The sequence below is a fragment of the Melanotaenia boesemani genome, chromosome 3, assembly GCF_017639745.1.
Source record: "Melanotaenia boesemani isolate fMelBoe1 chromosome 3, fMelBoe1.pri, whole genome shotgun sequence".
NCBI classification, from domain to species: Eukaryota; Metazoa; Chordata; class Actinopteri; order Atheriniformes; family Melanotaeniidae; genus Melanotaenia; species Melanotaenia boesemani.
In genome coordinates, this window is record NC_055684.1 from 18705139 (window position 1) to 18732985 (window position 27847).

General features: G+C 37.5%; 1 protein-coding gene across 2 annotated transcripts; it reads right to left on the bottom strand.

Moving 5' to 3' along the window:
* Positions 1-12774: 12774 nt before the first annotated feature.
* alpl (alkaline phosphatase, biomineralization associated) lies at positions 12775-27236 on the bottom strand. Of its 2 annotated transcripts, none has more exons than XM_041981131.1 (12): positions 27063-27236; positions 24585-24751; positions 24122-24241; positions 22030-22145; positions 20451-20625; positions 18169-18344; positions 17763-17903; positions 17598-17667; positions 17330-17464; positions 14705-14896; positions 14453-14572; positions 12775-14311 (listed from the first exon to the last, which is right to left on the bottom strand). In XM_041981131.1, the coding sequence occupies exons 2-12, from the start codon at positions 24655-24657 to the stop codon at positions 14046-14048; spliced, it is 1584 nt and encodes a 527-aa protein (XP_041837065.1). In that variant the 5' UTR covers positions 24658-24751; positions 27063-27236; the 3' UTR covers positions 12775-14045. The 2 variants fall into 2 exon arrangements, with proteins under 2 accessions (XP_041837065.1, XP_041837066.1); XM_041981132.1 differs by lacking the exon at positions 27063-27236 and adding an exon at positions 26021-26248.
* Between the last annotated feature and the right edge of the window lie 611 nt (positions 27237-27847).

A 27847-nucleotide genomic window follows, 5' to 3' on the forward strand; every position in this document is an offset into this window, starting at 1 on the left:
ACTGGCTTCCAGTCTGTTTCAGGGTCAATTTTAAGATTCTTTTACTGGTTTTTGAAACTCTTAACGGTTGTGGGACTTCTTATCTTTTATTCTGTATACCTCCAAGCCCTACAGAGCCCTGAGGTCCTCTAATAGGTGACTTTTATAAATACCAAACATTTACAAAAAGACTCATGGGGAGTCCTCTGTCGGATTTTATTCTTCACATTCTGCCAGTGGACCTGAGGGTGGCTGAACTGTTGAATAGTCTCAAGAACTATTATTTTTACCCTGGCTTTTAATCGAATGTATTCTTGATTAAATTAGTTTCGTTAGAGTCATTTATTCTTCCTGTTTAATTTGTTTTATGCGCACTTATTTTATTATTTGTATTATTATTTTTATCTGTGTTTAATTATGAACTTATTACTTATTTTACACAGCCTATTTATTTATTTAGCTTTCTCTATTCAGGTCTTATTGTTTTGTTTTATAAACTCTTTTACATATACCACTGCACTTGTTGCACTTATTTATTTATTTACTTGTTTGCTTGTTCATTTATTTATTCATTTATTTACCACTTCAGCAGCTTCAAGCCTGATTTTAGGGATTAGAGTTTGTGTGTGTGGATGGGTGGTGGGGATGGGGGGGGCCTTTAGTGCGCTTTATCCGTATGAGTGTGAGAGAGATTATGAATGATTAGGTGTGTGTTTTTAATACACTTGGGTATATGAAGGCTTATTTATTTCTAATTGATTTTAAAATAATTTTAATTAGGTACTTAATCATTGCTGTTTTTATGTAAAGAACTTTGTGCGGCTCTCAGGTATGAAAAAGGCTGTATAAATAAAATATGATTTCATATGATGAGAAGTTAACAGCTATTTTGTGAACTGATTTTTAAAAATGGTCAGTATCTCTTTATTACTTGCATCTCTCACCTGCAAACAAAACAAGAAATTGGCCCAGACTGGCCCCTCAGGAGAAATGGGACAAAAAATGGCCTGCCTGGCCTTCTTGTAAAAAAATAAAAAATAAAAAGTTATAGTGCTTTACGTCGATGTGGCTGATTGGTCTGCCTGGCACTGACACCTGTGCACAGACAAAACCATTTGTGCTCGTCAGTTGTCACTAAACATGACGACTGGTCAAAATGATGGTAATATATTTTTTTAAATGATCAACACGAGCAAAGCGTGAGGAGGCGGAATAGCTGAGATGCAGAGAAACGTGGTGGCGAAATAGACTCGGAATAAAAAGATGAAAGGGGGGAGACAGATGAGGGGGAGGCTGGACGGTGTTGGAAATCAGCAACAGCAGCAACATCCCATGAGCTCACGATTTAATAAATGTGTGATGGCGGAGAGATGTCTGGTATGTTACAAGCTGCAAACTTTCATCTGAACATAATTTGATGAGCACCAGTTGAGATTCTCCATGGCCTTTTTTATGTAGCTGTAATAATGCCTCTGGTACTAGTTGCTGTCAAAACTTCATTCAAGTTCATTCAAGTTAACGTTGCAGTGGTTTGATGTACTGTTATATCAGCCCAAACATAAAAGCTACTGGTTATTCCAAGCCTGGACATAACGGGGGCCCTCTGTGGGATTTCCTAGTATCATATAAAACATTAGTTAATATCAATGTGCTGTGTTAAAGTGACAGGTTGATATTTCAATATAAAGGCTGCTCCGGTAAACTACGCTACTGTCCACATCTGTAAACTGTGCCAATGAAGAACATTTGATTAGTCCAGGTTAAAAGCTGATAAGGAAACTTTTTGACTTCATCAGTTTGTCAGTGTGTTTATCTGGTTGTAAATGATGGTTACATCCACATGAGATTGTAATGATTGCAGTGTTTTTTGCTTGTTGACTTATTTTACTGCATAAAATATTTGGTGGGTCCTGCTGGACCAAACATATCCCCATAGAGGGGCTGCTGCATAGAAAAGTTATGGGAGGGTCTCTTATCTAAGCTGAGTCGACTTTTTCATTTGTAATGTTAGGTGAATCACATGAGGTGGAGTTGACACAACAAAAGTTCAAACTAAGGCTAGGAATAACTAAAAAAAAAACATAACAGAGAAACCTGGTGAAACCATGAAGAAACCATGAGGACATGACAAGGAATGACACAAACCCAGGAGTACACACCAGGTGTACCTAACCAGGAACAGAAAATGGAGCACATGAAGAAAGACTATGACCCAGGAACCTGAATACACATAACAAAACCCCAAACCCTTGATCTTTACAAAACAACCCTGACAAGAAACCTGAACCATGATCTACACATAAACTAAACATGACAAAACCCAAGACTATAACCCAAGATCCTAATTACACATGACAGAACCCAGAAACTTAAACTGTGATCTTTATAAATAACCCATGATCATAAAACAAGATCTTAACATGAACCAATCATGACAAAAACCAAGAACTAAACTAATCATAATTAAACTAAGACCAGGATCAAAACCAAGTTATAACAGAAACTAAATAGGGCAAAACCCAAACACAAGAAATAAAACCCTGAAGCATTACATCAAAACCGTGAATCATGACAGTTGACCACTTCTTGTTTTTACTGTTGCAGCGAATATTGATGTTAACATATCATTTATGGTAAACTGATCCTAGAACAAGTTATTTTCATGGCAAATTGACAGAGTCATGTCATTTTAGATTAACATAACATCAAGATATGAATAATGGAGTCCTGTTGTGACTGTTGTTTTGAGTCTTTTAATGAGAGAAGGAGAGAGAAAAGCATTGGACTCTTGGCTTATAGCTGTGAATGTCGGTCTACATAGAATAATGAGCTTTAGTGATTACTTAAATCCTCAAATTGCTTATAAAAATTTGTTACATGCTGTCATACAAGCTTCCAATACAGAGCAAGTCTTCTTCTGATGATTGATTTTTTTGAGGGTTGATGATACAGGAGGCTATAATTCAGTTTCAACTGAGTGCAGTGCCTTTAAGTTATTTAAGTATCTAAGTCTGTGTGGCCCTATGGCAGAAAATGTTGCCCATCCACTTTTAGCGAGGTGTCAAGCAAAGCTTTATAATGCAGTCAGACTTCAAATCATGTCATGTTGCATTCTGGAAGCATACCTCCATCATAAAATATTTATCTAAAAGAATATTTTGCAGCAGTATTACCACTCTCTGAGAAGGAGGATGTTTGTCTCCTGAATAATAATGTGGCCTCTCTGACAATAATAACCATTCAAGGTATTTGTTTCTCTGCCAACTGCTTTGAAAATATTAGCTCACTTAGAGGTTGTTTGATGCTATAAAATATATCCGTATTTGTTTTTCAAAGTAGTCCTGCTCCTTTCCAAAACATAAATCTGGGATTTAGGGAGCCAGACTGCTGGGGAAATTGTAAAGCTTGGATGGTGACAGTTTAATGTCATACAGATAGATAGGTTTATGTGAAGGTAAATAATGTCCAGTGATCCGATTAATGAAAATTAAATATATTTTACACCAGTTTACTGTTAGAAGTGCAGAAATGTTGTGTTTTGTTCATAAACTTGAAAAAACCTCAGAAAGAATTTGTACACAAAGCAGTTTCAAAAAATAAAAATGGACTCAAATTGTGATGTGACCCAGATTATCCAAATATTGCATCTAGGCAAATTGATTTAGAAATAAAAACAATACATCTAAAGACAAGACTAAACAAGTCTTTAAACTTTAGTATGTTTGACTAACTGAGATGTCCTGCCCCCATTTTTCCAGTACAAACAGTTTTTAGATTTTTTTTTCCAGGAACACAAGAGCAGAGGCCAGAAGGAAATGCAAGATTACATGGACATACATACAGATACTGAAAAATGGGACACAGTTTTTGTTTTTCTTTCTTTCTTTTAACCATCCGTTGGTAAAATAAGTACCACACTGACATTTTTAACAACATGTGTTCTGGTCAGTTAAAAAATGTTTGTAAGGTCCTTATTTTATCATTTTACGTGCCTGTTTGGAAAGCAGTGAGACAAAAAAAAAAAAAAAGCTGAGGAGTAAAGAAAAGCTGAATAAAATGAACTACTGTTAGGCAATCTTGTAGTAGCTGCTACCTCTTTATCTAATTCACTAATAATAAATTAACTGACTGCGATGAACTGGCGACCTGTCCAGGGTGCACCCTGCCTCTCGCCTGCTAATTCTTAGGATAGGATCCAGCTTTCCCACGACCCTTAATTGGACTAATATAGAAAATGAATGAATAAATAAAATAACTGATAGCCCTAAAAGTATGAAAGATAAGCTATTTACACATCATAAAAGTCCTGATGGATGTTCTGGGATAAAGACAATAATTTGTATGAACTTTTAGCTGCACAAAGTGAAAGTGCTTCATATAAAGATCAGGTTTGTACTTGTTTTTTGTTTTTTTTGTTTGTTTGTTTTTCGTCTTCCTTTCTTATGAGTCAGCACTCAGATGGAGCATGTTTTATGTGGAAAATTCAGAAGATGATCCAAGTCTCAGTCACATTATTCCCTCCGTTCCCTTCCTTCATCTCTCACAGGAAGGTTTCTTTTTTATTGGGTGTCATGCTGTCACATGTTTGCCTTTATTATAGAGCACAACCTGTAATTCTGCAGTGATTAAAAACTGCCTGCAACAACGTGTCAGATTCTAGAAATGCAACAAGAGTGCCAATGGGGTTTTTTCAGATTATCCCTTATTAATAATCCAGACTTGGTTACAGACCTTAAAAAAAGAAAAGAAAAATACAAACAACTGTATGAACATAGGAAATCTGTATATTCAGTTTAATCTTAGCCCTATCTTTTCATTCTGCCATAATCAGTAGTTAATCACATTATTGTTGTGAGCAGATAGAGGGTTTTGGTTTTAACATTTCATTCTGATGAACAGCTCATTTTTAAACTTCATACTTATTTACTGATGCTCACAAAGATTAAGAAAACAATTAATTTTAGATATGAGACAAAGTAGATGAAAAAGTTCCTGGTTCCAAAGGACTTAAATATAAACAGAGTTTTGTTTAAGTTTAACTAGTTTGCTCTACAGAAACATGTTTACCTTTATCAATAGCGCTAGAACACTAAAAATATGCAATGTACAGAATATGATAATTAACCATTAAGTTTATTTGTTAATGAGCAGATCCTAACGGTTGCTCATTGGCAGATATCAAACAGTTCTTTGTTTCAGTAATTGAAGTAGCCATTCATATGCTGCCATACTGAATAAGCAACTAGGAGCAATCTGTTCAAATGAAGAGCAACTGGACCTTTTGTGTACTGTCATGTAACAAGGCAAAGGCTTGAAATATTGTGTTTTAATTGGGGCAACAGTAGATTGTGTGATTGGGGTTTACCAGTTAGCATAATTGGATACTAACTACACCCTGTAAAACGTCTTCGCTGACCACCAGTTAAATATAGCAGTTTGGAAATATCAGCTAAGTGTGATCAGCGGATAAAGACAGCTCTGCGACAGCAAATAAAAATGCTAAGACTCCAAATTTGGATCTAGCTTGATGGAAAAACAGTTGATTAAGGAGAAATGGTTGATTGAATTTTCCCTGAAAATCTGTTAGGATTTTCTTCGGGTCATAGAACAGATCAGTGTGCAGCTGATGAACAAGATTTGAGTCTGTGAATATGTCACAGCTAAAGCAACCCTCCTGGCATCTGCACATCAGCTAAAACCAGATCCAGTGGTTCCGTTTGGCAGACGTCCAAATAATGTCATTGTCAAGACTAAAAAGATGTTGACCTTTTTTGAGTTCATGCTTCATAGAAACCCCCTGAGTACTGGTACCGTACAGCTGAGAGTTACTAAAAGGTCACTTCAGCTATACTAAATAAAACTACTAAGCCACATAGATGTTCTGTTTATTCTGAAACTCAGCAGGAAGGAGGTGACATGACAGTATAGGATGACAGACAGGTACTGACTTGTCCACTTGTTGTTGTATCACAGGAAAGCATGTAATGTTCGTTCAGATAGTTTTCACAGTAGCATTACAAAGCATAAATACATAAAGAAAAAGACAGATGAGATAAACCCCCATTTGTGTTGCAGTTGTATGCAGCCTTTGAGTTTTGTCTTATATACCTAATCTTGCAATGCATGTATTTTACAATGCTGGCATGATAATAATATATAGCCTGTTCCAGAGAAATCTAAAACCTCTACACCTGTCATGGTAAATCTTCCCTAGCCTAAGTCACAGATTTCTCAGATTCCTGACTATTGTGGTTAATCTTTTGCAGTCACTGCTCTTTGGCTCAAAAGGCACATTAAAGGGTAACTTGGCATCCTCTCTCCCCCTGGATTATAAAAGCCTGTGGAGGGGAACAATGTTATGTTCACTGTGTAGATAAACTTATGCAAGCAGCTGTAGAGAAGAGTCAAGTCGTGAGCCGGGTGGGGGAGGAGAGGGACAACTGAAAGAAGAAGGCAGAGGGGATATATGGGAGCCAAGAGACTACAAAAGAGATCAGCTCTTTGTTTTAAAGCTCCACTCTAAGTTGATAAAAGGCAGGAATGGAGTACACTAACCAAACAATTCAATCTTTTGAAAAGCTGCTTCTTTTACTCTTAAATTAGACACTTTATAGATTATACAGTCAGTCTGTTCTTGCATTGGGTCACTATTTGATGTTCTTTTGTACCCCTCCTTTATGCAATAAAGTAATTTCCTTTTTTTTCCCATCGGAACCACGCAGGAGGGAGTAGAGACCATGACTACAGACAACATATTGCAAAATGGCTCATTGAAAAAAAAACTGCCATAAGTAAGAAATTTATTAATTCAGTCAAAAATATTTCATACAATAGCAGCGTACAGTAACAGCAGATCCGTTGTCTTCATTTCCAGCCGCAGCTGGAAAACCTTTTGCAGTATATTGTTGCAGACCTGCAGCCTTTGAGGAAAGAGGAACCTTCAGCTTTCATAAACTCGACAAATGCAAAACATATGGTCTTGCATGTCTTTTTTTGGTTGTTTGTTTTGTTTTGTTTTTTTAATTATTCATTTGACATGTTTTGCACTTTAAATGTTGCACTTTGAAGTACATCCTTTGTTTCCTACCTCAGCTATTATTCCTTATTAAAAAAAGACCATTTAAGCATTCAAGAAATTTGTTCCTCACGTTTTTATACTGTAGGAGTGAAAGCTGCAGCTGGCTATGAGCGTGGACTGAATGGGTGGCCACAATAGGACAATGCCAGTATTCTGAAGGTAATAGCAACCTATTGCAGCAACATACTGGGAAAAAAAGAACTTGTTCATTTTTAGAACTGTGAACTTAGTTAAAAAATGTGAATTATGACCAATGAACTGTACTAATCCCTTTTAAAATGTGTGACCTAACTTTGAACTAGTTCATGTAGAAATCTAACTTCCTCAACACTGCTGACAACTCAAGTACTTCCTACATTAATAATAAATAATTAATTTTTCCTTAGAAAAAGTCTTCTAATTACTAGTAATTACTAGCTCAATTCAATTTCTCATTCACTGAACACTCAAGGCACTACTATGTAGACACTTGTTGACTCGTGTGTTGATTTTCTTTACCCAGATGGATTTTCTCCCCAATATTGATATTCATAACTGTAATAAACTTCCTGTTTATCAGTTAATCCTTTTTTGTGTGTGGAAGGTTGGAGTCCATTCCTATTGTCTTGAGGAAAACACAAGCAAACACTAGACTGCATGTAACTTTTCACCACATAAAATTCAAACCAACAAACTAAGCATATGGTACAGCTTTACTTTGCAGCTGCCTTTTGTTTATACTGGAAGTGGTATTTGTAAGTACATCCTATAACACTGAGAAGATGACAGATTTATATGGGTGCTGTGTCTCTGTAATCATAGTTTGACCATTTCAAAGTTTTTTCTTGCTAAAAATAACATTTTAAAAGAAAGTGAAAAAAAAAACATTGTAAACCGTCCTTTGGGGTCATTATAATAATTTCTCCCCTCTATACAAATATCAAATCTTCAAGCAAGATAACGTTTTAACAGTGACCTCTCCACAACACAAACACACAAGTTTTTAGCGTTCAATAACATTTACATTAACTGGGGTATATCTCAAATAAAAGCACTTTCTTCTTGTACTAATTTTGATGTTTACCATTACCTACCATAACATTTCTTTTTCTAAAGCACTTTAAAAACAACATAACTAACCAAAGTTCTGTACAATAAATGTTAAAAAGAGAATAAAGGGATTTAAACAGCAAAAATCAAGAATAAGGATTAAAATGCAAATAAAAGATAAAATCTTTTGTTTAGATTATTAAAGTTTGCTTTAGTCATTGTTCTAAATACTACTTTGGGTGTAATCTGGTAAAAAAAAATGCAATTGCAAAGCTCTAGTTTACGTTGTGCAGAGGGTGGTTATCACAAAGCTTTTCATCCATACTGATACATACAGTAGCTGCAGTGGCCATATGCTAAACCCACAGCTTCTCGTATTTAAATTAAAATTAAGTCCTTTGTCAGTATGTACAGTTATGGTTGTTTAGTTCTGAACGTCTGGTACAAACCTTTTTATTTTTTACCAAGAGGAATTCAGTTAACAGTGCTTGAGAACTGGTGTTTCAGTGGCCATTTGACAAAGAAAGAAGTATCATTATCTGTGTTTCAAAATTGCTGAACACAGTGAGGGAAATTATTTTAGCTTACAGACAACATAAATAAACAAGGAATCTCAGGCAGAGTTCAGAGTCTTTGAATAAACTCATCTACTGGAGGAAGGTACGCTTGCAGTGCTGTTTGTTCATTTATCTGCACTGAGCCAAAAATTCACAAGACTTTGAAGCTGTTTCCAAGGAGGAAGCCACAAAGTTTGCCTGGTCTCATTCTCAAATTTAGCTGCTTCCCTCAACCTTTGCCTACATCTTTTGTGTGCGTGTGTGTGTGCGTGTGTGTGTGTGTGTGTGTGTGTGTTTGTGTGATACCCAGTCTTTATTTGTCTGATGTTTTTAGCTTCAGCATGATTAGTTGTTTTCTTTGTAGATTTACGAAAATACTATGGGATTATAAACACTATAAAAGATGTAAGATGCAAATTAATAACCAAAGATAACTGTCACTGTTCCTGGGTTTTGGTGTGTTCTTTGGTTTGTGCTAGATTTTCATCGTGGTTTTGGTTTGTCATGTTCTGTTTTGATCTTGGTTTCTAGTTCTGGTTTTTGTGTCTAGTTTTCTGTTTGGATCATCGTTCGTGTCATGTTTTAGTTTTTATCTTGAGTTTTGGTTTATAGTTTTGGGTTTTGTCACGTTTAGCTCAGTTTTCTTGTTTTCCTCTTGTGTTCCTGTGGTTTCAGTTTCTGGCTCGTTAGTTTACCTGATCTAATTACTCATTCACTTCACCTGCTCCTTGTTACTTCCTCTGTGCAGATAAACCCCATGGTTTTCAGTTTGCTTTTGTCAGATCCTTGTAGTTCATCCCCTGTATTTTGTTTCCCTGCTGCTGAGTTTATGTCCAATAAACCCTTTTACCTGCACTGACCTGCCTCCTGCCTGCATTTGGGTCCTTACCTCCACCAACACACACAACAGTAATAGTGGTAACCTCGTCAGAGATCCTTATAAATATATTGTATATAAAGTCAAGTTCATTTATATTAGATATTAAATCCCAACACTTTCAGGTAAACAATTTGCAAAATAGATTAGTGAATAGCTGTTGATTTTTATCTAATTAACACAACTGGGCAGGATTACAGAGGCTCAACCTACCCTACCTCATTCTGCTGGGGGACTTCAACACTCATGTGGGCAATGACAGTGAAACCTGGAGGGGCTTGATTGATAGGAACAGCCCCTCTGATCTAAATCCAAGTGGTGCTTTTGTTATTGGACTTCTGTGCTTGTAAGGTATCATTTGTCCCAAGTAAGATCTTGGCTTGGAGAACGGAACAATTTGCATCCTCTTGTTGCCTCACTGCTCCTTTAATTCAGCAGCCCTGTTGATGCCAGCCTTGTCTTGCTTTCTTTGTGTGATCTGACAGAAAATCTGAATTTCAAAACTTTCTTTATTCAAATTTAAACATGCCCACAGTGAATCAAGGTCTGGAAATTATAACAGACTGTAGTGAGGGTCCCTAACACAGATACAGAGAATGATTGATATAAAGCATAACTCAAAGTGGCCAAATCAAACGAGGGTAGACATGTGGATAACAGAAGGGGCGAAATAGAAAGCACTGGGCTGTCGATGCATTTTGTTCAGAGTGATTGAGGTGAAATCTTGATGAGCAATTTTATTTCAGTCGCTTCGGGAAATATGACACTGATAGCACAGTCAGAACGTTTTGAGATGAATCAAGATCTATACATCAAGACTTAGAAATCTCTGACTGTTGGCGAGCAATTTCTGCATTTTGATTAAAAGGAAAGTTAACAAAGACAGACATTATAGAACAATTATCTTCACGGCATAAAACTTAGCTCAAGAAGAATTAGCTTCTCGTATTTGAAAAATAATTTAAACTATATTATTTTAATTTAAAATAAAAACTCCATGCTGGGAATCAGTCAGTTTCATATCTTTGTTGAAGCTACATTTATTTACGTTTTATGTACATTTTCATAAAAAATACTTTTTGTTAACTTTAGAAACTTTGCATCTCTTACAAAATCAAGAGTAAAAATATATGGTTTAAACATTTAAAGTTCCACAGAATAAGCTTGAAATTATTTTCCCAATGCCAATTCACTAATACATAAGACTGTAAACGCCGTGTTTATATTGTGCTTTTCTGCTCTAGTCAGACTGCTTCACATTACAAAATCGCATTCAAACACATAAACTTGTCTTTACTGTTCACATAGCATCTTTTCTAATTGGGGGGTATTAGTTTTCAGTATGCTCAAAGACACTGCTATGTACCAAATGAAGGAGATGGAGATTGAAAACCAACCATCCAGTTAACTGATAACCTGCATAACATCTGAGTCTTTGGGGCAAATGAGGTGTCTTTAATAATTTTACAAAGCAATTTCAAATGCTTTCTCCACAAGGTGTACAGATTTACAACTGCTGTTTCAGAAACCCATTAATGAGATTGCGGAAATCAAGAAGTCTTTTTCAAGGTGACATGTTTAAATTACAGTTCATACCCACCATCTTTCCCCCTGCGTTCATCATCTATTTAATCATTTTGGAAAGACAAATGTTTCGTTTCTCTGGAAGTTCAGGAAGTGGAGACATACATACATTGTGACGGTGAAAGGATGCTTGCACACTCAGATGCACACTCTGATACCCATCATTGATGCCCGAATATGGAATGGATAAGATCCATGCAGGATTACAGAGCAGCAATGTGTAGTTACCCAGAAGAACAGAAGAAATTTCTTAATCAACAGGACAAGTTTGAAATGTCCCCAGAGGCTCTCAAAGAGCTTCAGTGTAGAGAACAAAATGGCTTATATGCTGGAATGACTCTTTATGCCTTAGCAGCTCCTGTGACCCAAAGCAAAATAACTCAGGTAATGAATGGATGGAAAAGTACTGATTGAATGGTGAAATCATTTGTATAAAATATGTATTAAATAGGAAATATCACTCAATATGGAAAGGCTGTAGATCATGAAGAAAACCTGTTTTTTAATCGGAGGTTTGCTAATTTAAACCTTTAACATCTACATTTTAAAATATCCTTGGTTTATATAAAAGAAAACTGAAAAGCACACTGCTCTTCATTATATTTCTCACATGTACATGAGCTCATCTAATCTTTTGAGTAGAAGTTATTTGCTTTATTGTCCTCAAGGACCTTTTTATGCATACAAGATACATCTGTTAGATTTAGATTACCCTTGTAGAATATAATTCATTAATAACTTAAATTTGCCACATTACCTCATGAAATTAAAATAGAGGAAATATTTAATATTGAATGAAATACTTGCTTTTATTATTGTGTGAACCAAGCTGGGGCATCAACCGGGAAAAGGATAGCAAATGTAAATGAGTGGTCATTTAGTGTAAAAAAATTAATTTCCTTTTTAAATCAGCAATTGATCGTGCATTGTATTGCAGTAAGCATTGCTGCATAATAACTTACACTTCACTGATAAAGAGAAAAACTTAAAAGCTAGGCCCTAAATCACAAGTTGTATCAGCAGTCAGATTTTAGGGGCGGAATATTCATAATGTCGACATAAACTAAAATAAAAAGCTGCAAAACAGCGGCAAAGGGAAGAAAATAAAGTTGTTTCTTTCTTTTGTCAAACAGCCAGTATGCCGCTGATACCAACAACTACTGACAGCATGAGGGTTCATTTCATACTCACTTCATTCAAACCTCCCTTTTCATGCTTCAGCCGATACGAATCCTCTGTTTTTCCAGCAACCACATGATACAAAGGAATGAGTGGCTTCAATCCATTGACATTCCTGGCGAGCCACACGAGCAGATGAACAAGTACAACATACTTGCGTGACAGGCTGAAAACAAGGTACGCGGTTTTGCTGCATGGATGAATCACAAATTGCTCATTTGTGATGATTAACTTAACAAAAAACTACATAAAAATTTTCCACTTTGAGGTGAGCTTATGCAGGTAATGAGAATAGTGTTTTTAGTTTTAACTTATCTTGCTTTTAATCATTTTAATGTAATTTATTATTTTATTGTCTTTCCCCACACTGAAATTTTATTTCTTGCATTTTATCTGCTTTGAATTGTCTTGTACATGAAATGTGATATACAAATAAATTTGCCTTGCCTTGCCTTTGTTCTGTGTATATAAAGACTGACAAAACAACCACAACTGGTTAAATCATTATTGTTGCAATGGAATGGACAGCAAGATGATCAGACGATACAAATGGTATTTAGAAATGGTAATTGGACAAAATAGAACATGGCCTTTCTCATTGCTTTAAGTGAAAATGGAAAGTGTAGGCTACAGTTTGATAAGAAACCCATGTATATTTTGATGTTTTGTCAATTATACATTCAGTTGCCTCTGGCTCTGGCACAAAATTTGCTCAACAAAGTCCATCCGTGAGAACACGCTATTGTCATGAGTGATGTTTTGGAAGCTACTGAGGTAGATTCTGTTAACTGCACATTTGAATACATTTGAAATATGAAACAACTTCAAATATTTGCAAATTCTGTCTATTTAAACCAAATGAGTTCAATTAAACAAGATTAAACAGATCTTAAAATCAATTTTTTAAAAATTAAGGTTACAATCAATATATCTGATTATATGATTAAAAATGATTTTGATACATCATGATTTTTTCTTTTTTTTTTACATAAATATTTGGCTGAACAGGCTGAAACTGAAATTTTACCAACAATTTAAAAGTGCACCACCCTTATTTTTCAAATTTATGAAAAATAAGCTCACATAAAAAAAGGAAAAAAAGTTGGGGAGGGTTGAGTAATGTTCTCACTGACTTGCAGGAGAAAATAATTTTGCCCCAAGTTGGTCAGTTCTCCATCCTTAAATAAATTGACAAATGCCCACCTCTAAAGATTGTGTACCATTGCAACAAAACAACCACAAAATAAAATCCTTGTAATGTCTGCACAATTACATGGCTAAGCAGAAGAAACAGCCAGACTAAAGAATGGAAATCTGTCCATGATTGTGCCAGAACATGATTCTGCAGCAACAGTAAATTAGACTGACTCAGGCAAGGTCAGCAACACGTGACCAAGACTTACCGAGGTCACCTGCAAAGAGATCTCAGCCAGCATCACACACTGTTGCTACACTTTATGGTTGTTCTGATACTAAAATGTATTAAAAGGAGAATGTGGATGTTGCCCTCAGTCATCATGTTCTGTTAAAACAACAATATTTTTATTTATTTTTAAAATCATTTTTAATTAAATGGGTGGTGCCTTTTTAAGTCCCTTGAGTATAGTTGTGATTATAATTTCTGTTGGTTAATTTCTATCATAAAAAAAGATTTCTTTATAGTGGTCCCACAATCAAAATACAGTAGAATAATAAAAAAAATCAAATCTTAAAATGAGAGACTTGATAAATCTAATGATAAAAGAAAATTGTCTGGGGAAGGTCAGCACAGAAGTCGAGCGACTGTGACAATGGTTGCAATGCTAGAAAAGACTGGCTGCAAACCAACTGTTCCACCTTTTAACATACAGTGGCCCCTGTTCTGACCGATGCAGGCTGCATACGCCATTACATGGGGGATGTAGTTCTGCTCATTGACTCCATGCAGCAGGTGAGCCAGAGGACCCTTTGCAAACACAGCCACATCATCTCCTCCATGAGTCTCTGAACTCAGAGGTACAGCTGCCTGGGCCTGGTAGTTGTTTTCCTCTGAAAGAAAGAGACAGAAAAGAAGAAGATATCATTGTCTTTGATACCTAAGGTACCTAAGTTAGCATTAGCATTGCAGATGAGTGGGTTGATTCTTCCATCTACATCCTGATCTCTTGAAGCTAAAAAGAATTTACTTACTGTAGTTAATACTTGAAACATTCTCCCTTGCACCGTTGACAAGTTTGTAACCTGGTCCATTTCCATATAAAATAGAAGTGAAAGGCTTCTGATCAACATCACTCAATATTGGGGCCAGACCTGTGGATGAAGACAGAGCATGTTGCGATTACAACAGAATCCCACTGAAGTCTAAACAACCAGCAATCCAAGTCATTCACCACTATAGGTATAAGTCATGTGGCATCTACTACATCTTTGACATTACATTACCAAATATTGAATTTCCTCTGAATGTGTAGCCTCCAAAGCTGAACACGTGAGAATGATCAGCAGTAACTACGGTCAGTGTATCGTGGATGCTGGTCAAGAGATCTGCACGGCCAATAGCCCGGTCCATTTCCACAGTTTCATACAGAGCCTGCTTGGCCTTGCCCTCATGGTGTCCATGGTCAATACGTCCTCCTGGCAGAGGGAAATTTATATCCAGTTACAGCTTACACCTGAAGCAGTTTATGTGACAATTAATTCCTTTTGTTTGTACACTGAACGAGTGCCAAAATAGTTTAAACCCTGCTTTATTTCTCACCTCAACTAACCTGCATAATCACTGTGTGAAGTGAGCATAACAAATATCCCTGCAATGCTGTCATCACAAAGACGTCCATTTTATATGGAAATGGACCAGGTTTGATTTTTAAAAGAGATGATGGAGTTATACGAGCTGGCTGAACAATCATAAAGCACTCATGGTAATCAGCACCAAATTACCTGTTCCTATTACATGTAATTACCTCTAGATTAAGCCTAGATTGTCACTTAGAAATTTCTTGGTGCTTGTTTCAGAAAAATACAGATTTTTTTTTTTTTGGAAAAGCAGAGCATGCTTTAAATTAATTTATTGCATGTGTAAGATTCCACAGCTAATACATGCCTTTTTCTTGGTGCCTACAGCTTTGTATCGTACATCTCTTCTGCCTCTGAGTCCTGAATCATTTTGTCTTTATAAGTTGGCTCATCTTTTGTGTAACTGTTCAAAGTGAATCTTACAGAATAGAAGAAATTTCTTCAAAACTGTTTTTTTCTTGAGCACATAGAAGTTATTTTAAAACTAACAAAGAAAGTGTTTTATTTATATACTGTGGCACAAAGCTGTTAAAGTGTAACTCAAATTTGAAAAATGCCTGAAACTGCAAGGGTTGGGGTGGGAGGTGTGGGGTGATCTGGGAGCGGAGAGTGGGTGGGTCGGAATACACAGAAATGATTGACAGACAGCAGCTCAGCTCACTGGCAAGATGCAAAGCGAGATTCACAAAGCACTTACACTACAGAGCGGTCTTTGAGGTGAAAGGATTTTCCCCTCTGAATCTCCTCAGCTACACATGAACAAGGAAGTCCTGATCCTGAATTGTATCAGTCTGAGCCATTAGCTCCATTACGCTGGCCTGTCAGCAGGTCCAGGAGCTCTGGAAAGCTATGGAGACTCGCGGCAGGTTGTGGCAGCTGCAGGAAGTGCCGCTGCAACTTGCCACTGCTATCATTTGAGCTACTGTTTGTCACCAGATGAGGATCAGCAGGTAAAGAATAATGTCTGGTGTTACTTTTACACCCCTCAAAAGAACAAATCCGTCCCATTCCAGGAATATTTTATCAAAAACTCTGTCTGAAACTAGCAAATCTTCACCATATAACTCACATCCCTTCATATGCATTGGTGGGCATGGTTTTCTATGCCAGCTAGGCAAGGACCCACCTGTTTGCATCTGGAGGGATGGGCTGTGGGTTTTTAAAATTTTCTCGTGATGTAGATAACTGCTCTGTGTCACAAAAAACATAACCTGGTTTTACCCTATAGAGGACGTTATGAGCCATTTTTTACCCACAAAATCCCATTTTTAAAATAAATTTTAAAAATACAAGTTTTATCAACAGTATATTTGGATTTCATCACAATTAAGTAATACTGTTATGTTTACAGCTCAAAAAACCCATGAAGTATGCTTTCTAACACAACACAGTCATATTTTAAACAACTTCAGTAGTTTCTCATTTTTAATGGAGCCTTAACAGAACTTGCACCCTTGAGAACACAGAATATTAGTCCGGTTGTCAGTGTAAGAACTGATTAAAAGCCAGTCTCAGTAATTTCAGACCACCCTGCTCTTTCTGCCTACATTCGGTCACATTACTACTGAGCTGTGCTGAAGTGTGGGCAGTTTTATGTGGAATAAGCGTTAAGATCTTTGGGTTTTTCTTTGCATTTTGCTGGGTTTCTCTTTAGCTGCTCTAGAAATTTTCATGTTCTGGTTTAGTTAGCATTGTAGTTAGCTCTTTGATATTGTACTTTGGGTTTTGCTGTTTTTCATTCTGTTTTCATGTTACTTCAGTATTCTCACTGTCATAACTTCTTTTAAAGGTTTTGTTAAATGTTTTCTCCTCCTCTGGATTCATTTATTGACCACAACCTGCTTTTTGTTAGTTACTGGCCCCCCTTGGATAAATAAACCCACCTTTTGGGGGGGTGGGTGGGGGGTGTCTATGTTGTGTTTACAAAGAGAAACCCTAAAATAAACTGAGTCATAGCAGACTGGGTGGCAGAAAGAAGCAGCTGGGAATACTTGACCAATTAGAAATGCATGGCTCCACCCTTTAAATAATGGGCTTCATATGTATAGTCTACCTAAGTCCCATCTTTGGGGGTTTGGTACCTGATATGTCGATAAGAATACAATCATAGGAAAAGGGTCAATGAACTTATGAGTTAATATTTTTAAAAATATTATAGCATAATATTAACATAAGGTTTCTCCACAAAATGCTTTCCAGATCATCTTTGAAGGCAATGCCAGGAAAAAGACAAACGTGTACTTTTTGCCCTGGTAGAAGAAATAACCTCACCTTCTACAAGCAGGTAAAATCCATTGGGATTCTTCCTCAGAATCTTGATAGCTACATCCACCATCTCTGTCAGTGAAGGATCGGAGTCAGAGTTCCTCTCCAAGTCATAAGACAGATCCATAGGTTCAAAGATACCTGGAGTAACAGCAGCAGCAGTGCAAGGAGAAACAGCCTATTACACACAGAAAATAAGCCTACAGCAAATGTAGAGACTAATGTCTCCTCATTTACACTTCAATGAGAGTGTCTTAATGACACTGAGACATACCCAGTAAGTAATCCACATTGTTTGGGTTCAGGGATAGAAGCTGCTTCTTGTTCCATACATAATGACCATTCTGCAGGGAAAAAAATGTAACACTGCAGTCACTTTGAACTTCAAACAAGAAAACTTAATGGGTCGATAAAACAGAGGAGAAAAAGAAAAATGTACCTTATCCTTCATTCTGTCTGTCCATTCTGTCACTAGGTTTCTTCCATCTTTCCGTGTGCCGCTGTACTTGGCTATATCAGGGTATTCTACATCCGACATGTTTTTGGGGAACATATATTTCCTTCCTCCACCCATAACCACCTGAAAAGTCACATGGTGGGAAAACTAAATTACAGTCTTAATCACAAAAACTAAACATCACACAGCAAATACCAATCAGTGAGGAGTTATTCTGTTTGCTATCTTCAGTGACTGTAAAAATGTCATCAATAAACTGACAATTCCCATAAAGGGAGGACAAGCAACAAAAATGACTATCTAAATGTGAGGAAATCTTTGAGTTCTCTGTGTGAGAAAACACAATGATTAATCAACTATCAAAACCCTTACACATATTTTGACTCACATCAATGTTGGGAATGTTTTCAAAAAGCTGTCGAGCAATGTCCTTGCACCCAGCCTGCAGGGCTTCAGCTGGCATCTCGTTGTCAGAGTACCAGTCTCTGTCCACACAATGGGCATAAGCAGCGCTCGGAGTTGCATGGTTGACACGTGTCGTAGTCACTATTCCCACAGACTTTCCTGCAACAAACACACAAAGCAGCTTAATCACAGCTGGGATTCCTTCATTACAGCCCTTTTAGAGTGATCTTATTTTTGTAGACTCTTTTCCTCTGCTGTTCCCCGGCGCTGAAGCACTGAATAAGCTGCATGCACTTAAAATATAATTGTGTGATGAAAATGTGATCTTGTAATTAAACAAAGGACTACTTTATGGAGGGAAAGGGAAGGAGAAAAAAAAGCACTGCCTCTAGCACTACATGACAGCACCTGTGTTCAACTGGAATCACAGCAGTCTGACTACTAGTTTTTATGATGCCCTCCTCCTGTTTGATTTATTGCTTGTGTTGTTCTTACTCTTAGATATAAGTCACTTTGGAGAAAGCGTGTGCTAAATGACCCTTGCTGAGCTGAAGTAAAGGCGTATTCATATTTGTTTTGCTAACTTGTACTGCAGCCTTGTAACAGTTTTAGCTAAATCTATGAATGCATAGAATACCATGCATCACTGAAACATATAAAATGACCTTCTGCTTTGTGCAGAATGTCAAACGCTGTCTTCATAGTTTACTCAGGAATCACTGGATCTTTTGTTATTTTTGACCCCTGAACCAATACATCTATTCACTCCACCCCAAAGACACAAACAAACATAACCTGACTTTCACCCCACCCTGACTTTACCGAACCACTATTGTTAGAAAATTCATGACACTAATTCTTAGTGATATATGTCTCCTCAGCTTTAGTACATTTCATCATTTAGTCTTTTAAATGTTGCATAATTTCCATAGTCATTCCTCCTATTGGAGGCTACAGCCCTGAGGAAGAAGCTGCACCTTAACCTGTTTGACCAGTTAATGATCCAGTAGCTCTTCTTTAAAGGTAAAAGTTTAAGTCTCTGCTTATGCTGCAGGCCTTCAGTCTGAAGCATCAGCAGCATGCATGTCTGGGTGTGTGGCTCCTACAATCCTCTGTCATGTGCTGACCACATGGGTCATATGTATTGTGGCTTCTGCTGAGGTGCTGGCAAACCACACTGTGACATCCTGAGAGAGGGTGCTCTCCATTGGGTTCCTGTAGAAGGTCATCGGGAGCTGACTGCACAGTACAGCCCACTTCAACATCCTCAGAAAGAGCAACCTTTGTTGTGCTTTTCTTTACCAGATATGAAATGACATGGGACCATGTGAGTCCATTGCTAATATAAAGGCTCATATATTTTTTACTGTTTATGTGAAATGCTTGTTTTTCTGGACATATGCAGGATTGGCCACAACAGATCACAAGGTCTGCTGTAAGATTCAGATTTTATCAAAAAACATTTTGTATTAATTCAACAATTCTTTAAAGAAAAACAATAGAAACAAAAGAACATAAGAAAGAGAATATACACTTAATGTGCACAACACACATTTAATCACACTTTTATGTCAACTTGTGCTTCTATACAGATAAAAATTGTGCAGTTTGTTAACACTCATTATTCCTCCTCTGCATTTTAAATGACTGAGGTTAGGAGCAATTAAACACTGCACATATCTAATCCTAATTTACATGTTTAGGGTTCATTTAAACTCAGTGGGAAGCTTCTGCTGAACTTTTGTAAACAAACTGACATCAGCTTGAGTAATTTTATCTTTAAACCCAAGTGAAAATGCTTTCATTACATTGTAAATATGTAGAAAGTAACCTGGAGGAAAAACATATTTTAAATCAAAGATCTCATACGCATCATGGTGTGGAGTCGTGATGCCAGGGAATAATTAAATAATAAGTCTAAAGTAGCAGTCCTGGCCTAGCTGAGAAAAAAAAGTCTGTCTTTTGATTAAGCTCATTTTACTTACAAATTTATCTGAGGGTAAATTTTGGTTCAGAGGTTGAACAACTGAAACAGGGAATGAGCAGACAGGAAAAACATTTCTACAGAGCTTCACTTTCCAGACCACTTCAAAGTTACTGCTATGAGCCCTCCAGTCACTGCAGCGAGCAGTCTCCCTTCACATTAACATAACATTATCTGCAGGCATAATTTACTGTCTTCAGACTTGCAAGAAATTCTATAATTTGAAGAGTAGAAAAAAAACCCCAACAGTGTAATTTCAAGCTCATTTAAAGTCTCCTCACCTGAATCTTTAGCCCATCTGAGGATGGAGGTGACCTCATTGCCCTCTGTGGTGTTACACTGGGAGCGAACAGAAGCTGCACTCACGCCCACTGTGCCCTCGTTGGCCTTAACCCCACAGAGGTAAGCCGTGGCTGTGCCAGCACTGTCAGGCACCTGTGCGTCTGTGTTGTATGTCTACAAGAATACAGACCACTTAGCATTAGTACAACACTAGATTTTGAATTTCCTTTCTATTTGTCTGCTGCCAAATTTGGAAATGTGTGTTTAGTGGATCATTTCTTTGTTAAAGCAATGCTTCTGGGCAATAAATCTGATACCGTTGGAAATCTTGTTTATTTCCATTTCACATGGGGTGATATTTGTAAAGAAAGAACATTCATGGGATGAGCAGCAGAGTTGGGTATGTGGGTTAAACACATATAAACTTGCCAATGCTTCTCTGCCAATGCTCAACAGCTGATTCTGCTATTGACTCATGTTTGGCGTTATTTATTGGGTTGGGTGATTGAAGTCTGAAGAAACAAGGCTTATTGGTAATTTCTTCATTTGATTAACAAGGGCCTCAGCTGCATGTAGAAGAACTATATGAAGCCACAACAGCCTGGCACTTTCTCGTCATGCTGGTCACTAGCATCCCATTCTTCAACCAGCTGTTCGCGCCAGTGTGGTTGTGTTGGTCACTTTGGTACAAACAGCACACCCACGCTGATCTTACAAGTGTTCGATGGGGTTAATGTCAGGACTGCAGGCAGAACTTTCCATCCTCTCCACTCCCAAATTCTGGAGGTAGTATCTGATAAACCCTGCTCTGTGGGGAGCAAGCTGTTACCCTATTGGTGCAGCAATCAACACAACCATTTCTGCATTTTCTCCACACTTCCTCTATCACGAACCAGCTGACAGGGTGCATGTTTAATTGGTACTACTAATCAAGCAGCAATCAGGCAGCTGAGGGTTGGGGGGGGTAGATGCTCAAAACAATTGTCAATTAACAGAATAGTCTGTGGCAGAGATTTAGAAACCCACATAATCAACTCTGCACTGTTGCTCATCCTAAAACTGCATTTTCCTTACAAATGTGATGCAGTTTAAAAGGAAAATAAACAGGCTTTCCAACAATATAAGCCAAGAAGCATTGTTACAAAGAAATAATTTATCAAACACAATTTTCCTCACTTTTTGTGCCTAGTTTACTTTTTAACACTCTATAATTTCCCTATTACACTATGTCATTGTAATTTTTAGCAAATAATTAGAGAAGATGCTAAAAATAGAACGTGTACATGTAGCCTTTTCTACGCAAATAACATTTGTTAGCATGATCTATTTATCATTAGATTTACTAATAAGAAAAACATATTTTAGTTTAGACAGTTATTTGACTAGAAGTTCAGCTGGGTCTTGTACAGCCAGTACTGTCCAACATTTTTGTTTTTTTTAATTAAAGCTGTGACCAAATACATGCTGGTTTAATGTGACACAATCATCCACCTTGTTAACTGTCACATGTCCAGTCAGGAAAGCATTATATGTCTAAACAAAATCAGTTCATCATGAGATACTGTATGATAACTAGACCTTGGCCAAAGACACAAAAGGGAACTTGTCCATCTCCAGCTGCGTCTCTTCTCCACTCTGTCCATTCAACTGACCCTTCAGTATTCGAGCAGCCGTCACCGTGGGTACGCCCATGCCTAAACACCAAGAACAGGTTGAGTTTTAAGACTGATTTTCCCTCAGCGGGAACAGACATAACCAACACATACAGTATCAAACATGAAATCTTTTCATTATCTTTGTCACATAAGATGTTTTCACTGACATTTTAGAACAGGATGACTGCTGTCAGGCAAAATGTTTTCTTAGCTGTATGTTACCTCAAAAACAGATAATAGGAAGAATTTAACTTTCCATTACTTTTTTTTATTTGCTCGTCTAGAATCAATACATAAAAACAGGATAGTCACACCAACATATTTATTGTCTTGTAATATTTTAAACATATTTATTTTAGGCATTTCGTTTAGAAAACTGAAGACCCAAAAGTCATGAAAGATTAAACTTATTCAGGTTTAGTAGATCAAAGATTAACAAAATAAAATAAGCAGCATGTCTTTTGCAAAACATCTTGGTTCGCAGGATGGAAAACAAATTATTCTCCCACATAACTCTAACTCCTGCAGCTAGAGGTATGTGGGAGCTCTCCTTTGACTGATTACAGCAGCGTTGAGGACTTTTGATGCATTTACTAATTTCACAAAATATGAGGCTCGGAGAAGACACGGTTTATTTTGCATGTTAGTTTCATTTATTAGTCTCCTGTAGATTTTTTAAGTAGACAATGCATGGGAAAGGTTTTCTACATTTGTACTGACCAACTTTCTTTTGAATTATTAACAGTTTCCCAGGTACTCTTTAACTGTGCTAACATGACCCTGAATGCAGCGTTGTGCCTGCAGTGCAGAGACACAACAAAGGCCCAAAAGAGGATAAAAGTTTTAGTGTAACTAGTGAGCTCCCCAGCACAAACAGAAGCCCAGTGATCTGACGGCAGCACGGTAGCTTTGTTTGCTGCTATTTAATTAACTTCACATCTGAAAACATTTGAAAAATCTCATTCAGCTTCTCCTGCATCACTGCATCCTTTATATCATTCCAGCTTAAATAAAACCAGCTCATAAGTAATTTCACCCATCAAAGTGGCCAACAATTAAAAATTAAACTGGATGAACTTTAAAACACCAGTTTTAAAAATACGTTTCAGGATTGATTTTAAGATTCTTTTAGTGGTTTATAAATGTCTTAATGTTCTTGGGCCTTATTATTTATCCGACCTGATTTTAACTTATGAGCCCTCGCGGACCCTGAGGTCCTTTTAACTGTTCCAAGAGTTAGAACTAAAACTTACGGCGTGGCTTCGTTCCATCATCATGGCCCTCAACTGTGGAACAGCCTACCAGAAAACCTCAGGGCTGCAGAGGCTGTTGATGTTTTTAAAATGAGGCTGAAGACCTACCTTTGTAGCTTAACTCTCAACTGATTTTTATTTGTTTATTTATGTTTAGTCTCATATTAACTCCTTTATCTGTATCTTTATTCTTGTCGGTCTTATCTGTACTTAATGCTTATTTAATCTTGTTTTTTTTCTTTTAATTCCAGTGTTTTCCCAATGGGGCTCCTCCACACCGGCAGCTTTTCCTGCTCAGTCTGCGAGGTTGTTGCCACGGTAATCACCCTTGTCTGGGTGGCTGGGGGCTCTGGGTGGTCCCTGTGGTGGAACCCTCTGTGATCATGGGTGGGCTGGCTTCCATGGGTGGATCCTCACGATATTGTTTCCTCACAGAAGCATCAAGAGTCAAGCCAGATGTTTATTTCTTTTAACAGTAACGAGGGACTGCAGTTTATGGGGTGGAGGTGGGTGAAGGTTTGTCTGTGTATTTGTGTGGGTGTGTGCGAAAGAAATTGTAATGAGGTGGATGTTTTTAAATTGCTTTGTTATGTACTTTTGTGTGTGATAGCTTGTTTTATACTAATGTGCAATAATTGTTTCTATAATGTTTTTTTTTTGTGTTGCTTTCTGCACTAAAAGCGCTTTATAAATAAAACTGATTTGATTTGATAAGACCGTGTTATGAATCTGAACACAAAAAGTAATGATGCCAGCTCTTACCATCTCCAAGGAAGAGGATGAGATTCTTTGCTTTGTTTTTATTGAGATTTTGCATGTTCAAAGCATTTTTCAGAGTCTGCTGAGCCCATGTGTTCCAAAACTTGGGGTCTTTCTCTTGTTCTGATGAAAACAATTATGAAGTCTGGTTAGACATGGATAGTTACAGAAATCAAGCAATGAAGCTTTGTCTGTAAAAATGTTCAAAAATAGTGAATACTAAAACAGTACTGAAACTGATTATTGCACAGCTGAAATCACCCAATTTAACCCCCTTATGCCCCAAGCTGCACTTGATTAGCATCTTCAGATTCAGTCAGTAACAATTTTGCAACTGCGTAAGGCCAAACTGAGCAGTAAATAATACTTTGGGTAATTCTTTTGTACAATAACTCTTCTTGGATGTTAATAATGACAAAAAAACACCTTCTAAATCCTTGCTTTTTGGGGGGGAGGCTTCACTTACCAGGGACCTGTGGCCTTCCTAAGCACCCCAAAATCAGACAGAAGGAAACAATGAGCAAGGCTGACACCTTCATGTTGTCGTCTGTGTGTGGCTGATGCGTGAGTCTAGACAGCCATAAGATGCCACTTTGAGAAGCTGTGGAAGTCTGACTCCAGTCGTGTCACCGACTACAAGGGAACAAGAACACATACTAGTAATTAGGCATGTGTCATCCAGTCATACACTGGCTCTGACACACCAGTTTAAAATTATTTACTGTGGGATGATTTAACCAAACGCACTTGTGTCGGGTAAATAACGGCTCAAAGTGTCAAGCAGGACGCTATGTTGTCATATTTTATGAGTATTGGAGAAACATGTTACTTTGATTTTTAATGCCTAGCTTGACAATGAACCTCAATGTTGGAGAGTGGCTTTACCCAGTCTTTAATCTACAGTCTTACATAATCAAACTTTCATCAAAATGGGCCACAAACTGATCTTATAACAAGAATCGATGCATTATTTTACATGCAAATTGTAATGTTTACCCTAACTGGATCATATATTTAGTTATTTTGTTTGCTGTCAAAAAAGGGATTTTACTTGTTTATGTCTTTCATATATGCATCCCAAATAAAGAAAGTGGTAAAAATAAGGATGCAGAGAAAGGAAAAAGCAGCAAGCAATGTCATCAATGCTGCATACTTACAGTTAATTTTTTGTTGGTTTCATAAGATATGACCGGATCTCTGAACCTACAAACATTTTGCAACATAGCATGACACAAGAGTTTGTAAAGATAAGCTTGAAGCCTTCCTGAAAATGTTAATGGTTGCAGCAGTGACCCGTATGGGCCTTGACCAGTCAGGCTGTCGTCTATAATTATCCACACCCTCCTCCTTCTTTCCTCTTGCTTATAGTCAAGGTCATTTTAATGGGATTGAGTTCCAGAGCACTGGCAGGTTTAAGAGCCATAACAAAGCCGATTAACACCAAATGATGGACTGTACATGCCTACCCCTGCACAAAAGATTCAAAATACAATGCTTTCGTGACAAAATCTACTACCTGCACAGATCTGACAAAAGGCTTCTGGTTGTTTTTGTGATACGGGAACACATGGCATGCAACCATCTATGAAATCAAACCTTTTAATGACAACTATGAGTATATCATAGTTTAATCCCATCCATTTGTTTCCCATTAAGACCTAGCGTCTTAATAATCTATGATACGCTTGAATTGTTCCTTTTTCTGATTGGACCCAATAAAACTCCACATACTTAACATTCACTTCCAAATAAACCTTGCCTTGACTTGAAACTGGGCTCAGCTCCATCTTGTTTAATAAGTCACAGGCAAGTCTCAACCAAGCAGGATTCCAACACCAGCCAGTCATATGTTGGTAAATATATATATGAGGCAAAATACTGATGCTAGGCTGCTACTTTTACCATATCTCGGATGTGGAATAGTTGCAGTACTGGTCTCAAAAGCGCCCAGGTCCACCCAAAGGTATCGACCCGGCCAGTCTGCAGGTGAAATAACAGAGAAGAGCCAGAACAGCCACCAGCAGAATGCCAGACAATACGGTGGTCAGTATCGTGTAAAATCCATCGTCAGACATGGTGCCACCAAGTATTCATTTGCTCCAGCGAGTCCAAACTGGTGCCAAATTGAGTAAAGGTTTCCAGTGCCGAACAACTTCACCTCACTCAGTTCTTCTCTGAGCTGCTTTGAACCCAGAGGCAGGTTACACAGGAGCTTAAATCCAGTAGATAGCTGCTCTAACATGGATTAAGCTTCCATGTTCCATGTCATTTATTCATTCATTCATTTATTCATTTATTTATTTATTTATTTATAAAGTTCAGGCATGGACAGTTGCAAAAGAAGGATTCTTTCCAATAAATTCAATCAAAATGAGAGGATGATAGTTTCTGATATCTAGTGTCAAGACTTCTGATCACTGTGGTCAGACTGAACCATGTCACCGGTATTTAAAAAAGGGAACTTGTTTTGCTTTTCACCCCAGGCTGCCTCATCCAGCCTTTGCATGCACAAAGAATTATCATTAGAACATCTAACATCGCTACTCAATTTTGGACACAAAAGAAGGCAGTGTTGCTTTTTTATGCTTATGAATGTTTTCTATAAAAATCCATTAATCAAAACTACTTTTAATGAATGTGCTGTTCAAAATGCTGTATAAAAATAAATTGTTGAAACTGGTTATGATATGGGTAAGAGCTATTCTTTGTGAAACAACTGACTAAAAACCTCCTAAGAAAAACGCTGGAATAGTGCATTTAGCATTCATTCATAAAAAAAAAAACTCAGTAATTAGAGTGTATCAAAAGGGGAAGTGCACAAAAACACGAGAAAAAAACGACACGATGCACACATTTCTCTATAGACTCCGAAAGCGTTGTCTTCACTAAACCAACCTGTTATCTGAGGGCAAACATGAAGAAAGTTGATCGCACTTTTACTTACTGTGGATGGTTTTTTGGTGACTGAAATCTACATCCAGATATGCTTGCAGTCTATTCAGTTCTTCGCCTTGAAATGTGTCCTAGTCGCTGCTTTCACTGTCCCCCTTTTTTCTTTATAAGGCCACACTTGTTCGCGTCCGGCTACTGGGGCTGAGAATAGCGGTCTGTATCCCACGAGGGAGGAACACCCCCCCTCTTATAAATAGCCTAATGATGCGCTGCGGCTGCGGGAGATGGACCGAGAGCTCCGCCTGGCTGAGGATACACGCGTTGCTTCATGGACAGTCCACTGTGATTATGGTGAAACTAAAAGTATTCAGCCTTCATAACAAGGAGTTTCTACGTCTAGTCTACTACAAGAGTTCAACCAAAATCAACAAAATAGTGGGTTTACCTGCCTGTATTATAATGATGTATCAAAACAAACAGAATCTGAATTTAGCGTAAGAAATGGGTTGTTTAGTAGCTCTAATTTCTCTCTGACATTCACCAGGGAAGCAGCAGGAGTTCCCAGGCCTCCAAACACGATATCTTACAATGAGTGGTATAATACCGTGATAACTTCATAGCTCTGTAAACAGCAATCAGCTGGTGTACGTGCAGCATGTTGTAAGCATTGGGTCTGCTTGCGATTTTATCTGGTAAATTCTGGGGGGAAAAAACAGGATAGCCTATTATTTACTCAGTTGCACTGGTAATTGTTAGGTGGCTTCTAATATAATTAATTTAGGAATGATAGGATCTTTGCAGGTCCTGCGATGAACTAGCGACCCGTTCAGGTGTATA